The sequence below is a fragment of the Cibotium barometz genome, chromosome 4 (assembly GCF_041138505.1).
Source record: "Cibotium barometz isolate CiBa-2024 chromosome 4, ASM4113850v1, whole genome shotgun sequence".
NCBI lineage: Eukaryota > Viridiplantae > Streptophyta > Polypodiopsida > Cyatheales > Cibotiaceae > Cibotium > Cibotium barometz.
In genome coordinates, this window is record NC_141049.1 from 27722274 (window position 1) to 27731442 (window position 9169).

General features: G+C 46.5%; 1 protein-coding gene across 2 annotated transcripts in view; it reads right to left on the reverse strand.

The window, feature by feature from the left end:
- The window catches only part of CDKE;1 (cyclin-dependent kinase E;1), a 45017-nt gene extending 36143 nt beyond the window's left edge, over window positions 1-8874 (reverse strand). Inside the window, exon 1 of one of the 2 annotated variants that reach the window (XM_086787641.1) lies at window positions 8466-8874. In XM_086787641.1, the coding sequence (XP_086643767.1) occupies window positions 8466-8669 (204 nt within the window). In that variant the 5' untranslated portion in view covers window positions 8670-8874. The remainder of the gene's footprint in view (window positions 1-8465) is intronic. The other variant, XM_086787647.1, reaches the window with a different exon arrangement.
- Between the last annotated feature and the right edge of the window lie 295 nt (window positions 8875-9169).

The following is a 9169-nucleotide window of genomic DNA, read 5'->3' on the forward strand; positions in this document are numbered from 1 at the left end:
TTCCCTCGAAGCTTTCACCCAGGACTTCCAAATAAGAACTCTCGTTATTACAGCACAGCATTCCATAGAGAAGGCACACCTGTACAGTACCAAACCATATGTCCTTCCCTATAGTCACAGCTTGCATTTAACCTCGAGAAAACTACAACCTGTTCACATGAATCCAAAGACATGCTTTCCACATGAAACTAAAGACCTGTATCCGATAAACCAAAGACATGTATTCCATAAACCATAGAGTTCGATCCATGTATCCATGAACCAAACCAACTCTAGGACTGCTCGCAAGACTTATGCCCTCCATAGAGTCTCGAAGTGTTAACTCAGGTTGCTGCAGACTTTGAGCTCAACCAAACCATGCCATTCCAAAGGAAACCAACTCCACAAATAGCATCATCTCAATATCCAATTGACCGATCCTGTGGTCAAGAATAGCCAGAACCATATGACAAAGATCAATGTCCCAATCTTCCTCGGTCATATCTTAGTTCCAAAGGCAAAAACCATCCATAGTTGCAGTTATAGTTCATAATGCAGCCGACTCTGAACCATACCCAACTTTACCATCTCATGTGACTAGTACATAATATCATAGAAGCCCCATAAGCAGATGTACTGTTAGCCTCAGTATCTTCGGGTGAATATAAAGATGTCACCAAGCGACTCCTAGATGAAAACTGAGTCTGTCTGTAACAAGGAAGCGGAGGTGCTAACCCCCTCTTGAGCATCAGACAATGCTCCAGAGTCCAGACCCATGCTCTGCTGAACCTGAATGAGCCGTCGCAAGAGTCAGCTCCAACTCAAAGGCATCAAGATAAAGCTCTAAAACCTAGGGTGAATCTGCTAAGTCACCCTCCTCCATCCACTTCGCATCCATCGATGAACAGTTCTTGAACTTCACAGGATAGAGATGGGAAACTTTACCTTGTACCTTTCTTTCCTTATATGCCAGTATCTGCTCGGGAATAAGAACCTCATCAAGTTCCTCCGCTTCCATCTGAGCCTCATCTAATACATCCACAGGCACCCAAAACCTGCTTGCACTCCACCCAAGTGGTAAGCACAAGTCCCAATGAAGCATAGTAGATCACCACTGCTAAACATAGAAAGAGCTGCCCCATGAAGCCTCCGTAAAGATACCACCAATGACAAAGTATCAAAAGCCATAGCCTTCAACCCATCTTTTGCACCATAACACTTCAACTGCTTCTTGTTCCTGGCCAACTACTTCCTGTCCTTGGTGTCTTTTCTCCTGCGTTTATCTTTACTTTTGCTCTTCACCTCATGGCAAAGACTCATAATCCTACACTGTCTCCTGCACTTCCTTTTCACTGTCCACATGTTGAAGCTTTTGATGTGACAACCACAGGCTCGCCTCCTTGAGAAAGTTGACGATATCCCTGCAATGGAACCATGAAACTAGCCTTCATAAATCTGACGCGTGGTGAAACAAACACTCCCACACAAAACACTTCATCACCCATGGGAACCTAGAAAAGGAAACAAACAGGGGGAGCTAGAGTGCTCCTGCAAATAGTACAAGGACACCGATTGGCCCCAAAACACAGTGGCGCCCCTTGCGGTATTTCTTTACTTGATCAAAATTTGAGTATAAAGTACAACTTGTAGAATCCTCTACCAATAGGATCCCTCGAAGCTTTCACCCAGGCCTTCCAAATAAGAACTCTCGTTATTACAGCATAGCATTCCATAGAGAAGACACACCTGTACAACACCTCCCTACTTGAAAAGGTCTTCTCCATCTTTACCATGGATCCCTCATACCCTTTCCCAAACAGTAGTAGGGCTGTACCAAACCATATGTCCTTCCCTATAGTCACAGCTTGCATGTAACCTCCAGAAAACTACAACCTGTTCACATGAATCCAGATGATTCTGATGATGATTCCCAGTCGATTGTTCCAGCTGGACAACCTCAGTCAGTTGAGGATGTTGAGCTCATAGCTAGAGATGAGCCCCCACAGCAACAGGAGGCTCCGCGTTCCGCTCGAGTACCCAGGTGGTTGGTAGACACCCTTCAGGAGTCAGGTGTTACGGAGCTTCCCTCCGAATGGACCACAGAGGACGGACCTCGAAGATCGCATAGAGATCGTGATAAAAGTCATTCAGCGGAGCTTTTACAGGTAAACTATGCTTTGATGTCTCGTATCATGCGGGACAAAGAGCCCACTTCCGTCAAGGAAGCCCTTGCACAGGATACTTGGAGGAAAGCCATGAAAGTGGAACTAGATGCCATTGAGAAGAATAACACTTGGGAGTTGGTTCCGAGGCCGTCGAAACGGTCTGTCATTGGTGTCAAGTGGGTCTTTAAGACCAAGTATACGTCAGCAGGATCGAAGGAAAAACACAAAGCCAAACTTGTGACTAAGGGTTATGCTCAGCGGCCTGGCATCGACTATGCGGATACGTTTTGTCACGTGCATCCCGCACTTGGATGCCACGTAGACATATCTCTACAGAAGGTGCAGGACCTGGGATGGTGAACTGGTCCCATGCGAGCCCAGTCCGGGACAAGTCAGCCAGGGACCCATCTCAGTCGTCCGAGGTCAAGTGTGCATTGTCCTGCACATGAGTCCAAGGTCAGGTGTGCACTGTTCCCTGCACATGAAACAGTGCCAGTCCGCGCTGTAAGTCTCCCTCTAGAATGATGTCAGTAATTCTGTGTATCTGGTATGGTACCGGATGCCAGATCACTGTGTAGTTAGTTAGAGTTTGCTTTTAGAACAAGGGGCCAGCCCATAATATAATAAGGATTTCCCAATCTCATATGCTAGTCGACACAGTTGAACAATGCTGAGAAGAATTTTTTTCCCTTCCTGCTCAAAGCATCGGCCATTGGATTGGCCTTTCCTGGAAGGTACTCAATCATACCACCGAATTGCTGGAATATCCGACTCCAACGGTGTTGTCGATCACTCCACTGTGCACTTGGCATCATCTGAATCCAGCGTAATGCCTAATGGTCAATGCGAACCTCAAAGTCACGGCCATACAGAAAATATTTCCAATGTTTCAAGGCTTGTATAACCGCTAGGAGTTCACGATCATAGACTGAGTAGTTCTTCTCGGCAGGCAGCAGGCTTAGTTAGTACGAAAGGTAGATACGGTACGGTACGATAAAATACGGTACTAATTGGTACCTTAAAATTTTTTGAGGTACGGTACGATATTCGTACGTTTTTTAAAAAAAATACTTCCTAAACTTAAAAATTATAGACAAGAAGTTACAAAATAGCAAAATCGTACCTGATCGTACGTACGATCTGATCCGTGCGACGTACGGAACTAAGCCTGACACAGGCAGTAACTTACGAGACATGTAACCTACTGGATGACCATTCTGTTGCAATAAACCTCCAATAGCGATGTTACTCGCATCGGTGATCACCTGAAATGGGTCATCCCACGAGGCAAGAGCTAAACAAGGCGCTTCTGATAAAGCCACCTTGAGGTTCTGGAATGCCTCCAACGCTCGTGGAGTCATTCGAATCTTTTGCCTTCTTGTTTTCACTCCCCTTAGCAGATCGGTGAGATCTGCCGAGAGGTCAGAAAACTTGTCGATGTGGGTGGAATATGCCTAGCATATACCCACAAATGATCTGATGTCATAGGCTGTCTGAGGTACTTCCCAGTTGACAATCTCGGCCACTTTAGCCGGATCAAGTCGAATGCCTTCAGTACTAATTATATATCCCAAGTAATGCACCTGGAACAAATAAAATTCCGACTTAGTTTCATTGACGTAGAGCTCGTTGCTTTCCAGCAACGTAAGGACTTTCTCCACATCAACGTCATGCTGCTCAACCGTAGCTGAAAATATGAGTATGTCGTCCAAAAATATGAACACACTTTCCAATCAAATCCCGAAAAACACGCATCACCATGCGGTTAAATGTAGCTGGGGCGTTCGTCAAGCCAAATGGCATGACCACAAATTCATAGTGGGCCCGTTCTATACGAAAGGCTGTCTTGGGGATGTCCCCCTCCACAATCCGCACCTGGTGGTACCCACTCTTTAAATCAAGTTTCGAGAACACCTTTGCTCCATTCAGCCTCTCGAGAATATAGTCAATTCGAGGCATCGGGAATCTGCTCTTGATAGTTAGCTTGTTGAGTACACAATAATCGACACACAAACAGGAAGACCCATCTTTCTTCTTGACAAATAAGATCGGTGCTGCAAATGGCGACACGCTGGGGTGGATGAAGCCAGATTGCAACAATTCTTGGAGTTGGCGGTCCAACTCCGAATCCATTGCCTTGGAAAGGTGATACGGAAACTTGCTCCGGGATTCCGAGCCTGGGAGGAGGTCAATCTTGTGGTCCTCCGGTCTAGACGGGGGGAGCTGGGGAGGGAGGCTATTCCGAATAAAAATCTTTTGGAACTTTTCATGGAGAACCGAATACTTCTCGGAAGCACTGGCCACCGTCTGGGCTGTCTAGATGTAAATCATCGCACACTGTACGCCTTTCCTGACTGCTTGCTTAGCCTGTACATGGCTTATGAGCGAAAAGTTCTAGCTCACACTTAATGGTCACTGGGGCGATTGACACATTCCAATTGATCTGGAACGAGTGCTTGTCCCACTTGACGTTAGGAAGAAACTTGTGAAACCACTGAATACCCAAAATTATATCTGCTCCTACAAGAGGGGCAACCATAAAATCACGCACAAACTCTATGCCCTGAATCACTAACTCAGCACCTAGAGCTTCATACTTGACGCTCGTTGTCATGCTTGTGCTAAAACCCTCAACCTGTTTGTCCACCGAAGTCAGATCGAAACATGCACGCCTAGCGGCCTGATCCGTGACCACATCCTCCGTGCTGTCGCTGTCAAACAAGACAACAACTCTCTGGCCACCTATGTAGCCAAAGGACTTGAGCAATCCCTTGCGCTCATACTCCTAGTCATGGGCGCCCTTCTGCTTATCTTCGAGCTCCCGGCTAATAATTACTCCAACTGAAGCACCGGGGTTTGAAGAACTAGGGGTAGCCGCTGGGGTCTGTGTGGGAGCGGAGCTCACCACGGAAGCTGTGGAGACGACGGCGGCGGGCTTTGGAGGCTTCTCCGGACAATCCCGAGAAGTATGTCCTTTTGTATGACAAAAGAAACATCTACCCTCCTTGTACTAAGAAAGCTCCTCGGCACTCAACTTGCCACCTGTCTTGCCTGCCTCCGCTTTCTGGTCAGGAGTAAGTTAGACGCATTGTTCGAGTTCTTGGAGCCAGAGGCTCCCAGGCTCTGTCCTGGGGAAGACCCCGTCTGGTTCTAGCTTTTGCCCCCCGAGGCGGTAACCCTGGGAGAAGCCAGTTGGGAAGTCTTGGGCTTGTCAAAGGTGGCTGGCCTAAACATACGCACGTCCCATTGGATTTGCGTGTCCAAGCCATACAAAAACTGCCCTTTCTTGTCCGTATCAGATAAGCCTAATTGCAGACATAAGGTCGAAATTCTATTGGCAAACTGAAGGACTCGTTGCGCGTTCTGACGCGCTCCCTGAACTCATCTTCAAGTCGCTCAAGGTAGTCGGGCGGTAGAAACGCTGCTTAAGGTCGCGGACAAACTCGTCCCACACATAAGCTGCCATACCTGCTCTGGTGTGGGCATGAGCCCACTGAGTCCACCAAGGAATGGCCTCACCTTCCAAGTACCAATTGGCTAAGATCACTCTGTCACTATCTGTTTTTCTAACTGCGGCAAAGTAAGCTTCAAATTGATGTAACCATGAATAGAGAGTTGTGGGATCGAGTTTACCATTATACTTACTGAAGTTCATTTTCTCTGGAAAATGATTCGAGGGCGCCGCTAGTGTCAATCTGGCGTCCAATGCTTTGAGGTAACGCTCATGTTCCACGCGTCGCATGGCTTCGTCTTCTCGTTGTCGAATCTCCAATGCACGCATCTGCAACTCAAGCAAAGAGCTTGGCTGCGGACTGTGACCCTGTGAGAGGGTTCCTGAGTCAAGGATGGGGTATCTGGGATACGGAAGGAGAGGGAGGAGGAGATGGAAAACGCGACGCTGGAGAGCGTGTACGCTCCTCCAGAGCCAAGATCTGTGCCTTGTGCTCATCCAACTTAGTTGTCTGTTCTGCGATTGCTCGCATCATCTACTGGAACATGTCTGACACTCAAGCCTGGTGCCCTAGCTGGACTGCCTGGTGCACTCTGGTCCCATGGTTCTTGGTCTCTCTCGTCGTCGAAGCTCGCCATAGCAAGAAAATGCACTTGCTTTCCGGAACGCAATTTGAAAGGGTAGTCCACCGGCGTCTAAAAACCAACCACACGAGCAAGAAAAATTCTAGTTTCTTTGCTGAATCTTTGTACTTGAAGTAGGCTCTGATACCACTGTAACATGCGGAAGCTTTGGAGAAGAATCGGTAACTTCAAAACTCAGAAAACAACAATCTTTTCGCGACGGAAATTAACGCACAAACTGAAAGGAGATGTGCAAAAAATAGAGAGAGAAGGGAGAGATGGAGAGGACACAGTATTGGTTCCCAATTACCCTCTGTAGGGTCCCCACCACGGATGGTGTATTTGCTTTATTAGAATGATGTGAATCTGAAAAGAAAATACAGAATTCTTGACCTTTCTTGGCTGGGAAATCCCTGCCCTTGACCTTCAGTTCTCCACCCCCTTTGCTTAGCAACTCCCTTGGCTTGTCTAGCCCTTGATTTGCTTGAGCTCTTGGTGAATAATGAGATGAATGAATGGGATTGTGGGCTAAGCCTTTTATACTCCTCCTCATGAGCAATCGGCCAGCATACATCCAGGCAGCCAGCATAAAAGTCCCACGACTTATGCAAATTCAGCAATAAATGCTAAAATAAATCCCATAAATGCTGCATTTTATTCCTAGCTAGCTGGGAGGTGATGCGCCTGCATTCCAATGGCTGGGCAAGCCTTTTGCACACATCCCAAGGGCTGGGCAGCCTGTATGGGCTGCCCCATACTTGCCCTACAGCCATGAAAAGGCTGTAAACTCCTGGAATTTGCCTTATTCTTGCCCTAGGGCTGTCCTACAGCCCTTCCATGGCTGGTGGGTTCAGCCTGGGCCTTCTTGGCCCTCATGGGGGTGGTTCCACACCATTCCCATGCCCACACTAAGATCCGGGGTAGCCCTATGGGCTGGCCCCTTGTCCTAACCACTATCTACTCAATGATCTGGCATCCGGTACCATACCAGATACACAGAATCACTGACATCATTCTAGAGGGAGACTCACAGCGCGGACTGGTACTGTTTCATGTGCAGGACAGTGCACACCTGACCTTAGACTCCTATGCAGGACAATGCATACCTGACCTCGGACATCTGAGATGGATCCCTAGCTGACTCGTCTCGGACTGGGCTCACATGGGACTAGTTCACCATCCCAGGTCCTGCACCTTCTGTACAGAAATGTCTACGTGGCAAACAAGTGCGGGATGCACGTGACACCACTTATAACTTTCACTTATATAAGTCTCTTAGAAATCAACCCCCCTGACCTAAACGGGATAAATTGAAGTAATGAAGTTTTTTATAACACAAGGTGATACAAACCCATATGAGGAACATCTGTTTAGGGGGACGACCCAAAAAGAGGACCCATGACTCAACACACACATTAAAACATAGATATTTATGGGAAATTAAATCCCCCCCTTGAACAAATGTCGGTCATGAGTCAACACCGGAGGTATCATTTTAGGCTCCGAGGCCAAGGCGGAGAACACAGAATCACACAAATTGAGAGCTGTGCATAAGAAATTAGAAGTTTTTGTCGATGTAGCAGCTCCAATTTGATGTAGAGGAAGAACATGGGAGGTAGAGACAACCAAAGAGAAATATTCAAGGAGAGGTGAAGTCAATTTTGGATGCACGCATGGGAGGATTCCTTGTAACCTTTGGTATTTACAGAGCCAAAAGCAATGCAATGAGGTTTGTTTCTTTGTGCATTCCTTGTGTCTTACAATCTTGCTTTTTTTCCACCATGAATTTCCTCTACTCTACAAGCTGAGTTTTAGCAATTTGGAAGGAAGCCCAAAATCAGTGATAAAATCTAGCAAACAAAGCTGAGTTTGGCCATGAGTGAATCATTTCTAGGATGTTCCCCCACTCTCATGTAGTCTGTTTTAACCTTTCCCACATGGGTATGTTTTTGTTTTATTCCTGGTTCATGCACTACGTATAAGATACATGCATGGCAAAGCTGCATGTTGAGTGGCATGTTTTGATGCATACATAGCAAAGCTAACTGTTGAGTGCAGTATCTTCAGCATGTTGTGATGCAGAAGCGGCAAAGCTGAAGATTGAATATGTTGTGATACATATGCCAGAGTCAAGCTCAAGTGCATCCATCCACACATGGGCATGGCTGTTGGCAGCTTCACACGCCATCCAATTGCACCAGTGCAAAGCTGAAAAAAGAAAGGGGTAAGAGAAGAAAGATAGAATACCATGATTTCACGGATAGCAGTGGGAGAGACTCCATCCCCTTCTTTAGATTGTTTGAACTTTTTGATGGCGATGTGGACGCCCTTGTTAGCGGGCAGCTTGCTCTTGGCCAGGAAGACAAGGCCATAGGTGCCCTCGCCTATCTTGCCCACGAGCTCGTACTGCTGCAGCCAAGCGGGCCGAGATCGCTTGGGAGCGTCCACCATCTTCTCTGCAGCAACACGCCAATCTCTCTGCCCCCTTCACTTTAACCTGCTACTGCCCACTGCAGAAGGGAGAACAACTTCAATTGTGGGCGACAACACAACCATAGTGGACGAAGAGGGCGATTTGGAAATTGAACCGAGTCGCCGACCTCCAACAGTAAACATCAAACCCCTCCTCTCTCTGTGTATATACTATTTGCACAAGAAATGCATCTTTATATATATATATATATATATATATATTTTAACTATCGATTGTTTAGAGCACAAATTGTTGTGAATGTGATCCTTGTTAAAATGCATGTTTGTATATATTTTTTTTATTTTATTTTTTTATATTTATATTTACTTGGAATACCAACAATGGTACCACAAATGAGAAAACCAATGACCCTTGTGTGTGAGCAGGTGGTCTTTGTGTTTCCAAACCTCCCAACAAATATCTCCATGTCATGAGGTTACAAGCATCACTCCAAACAACTAGAAAAGAAATCAATATC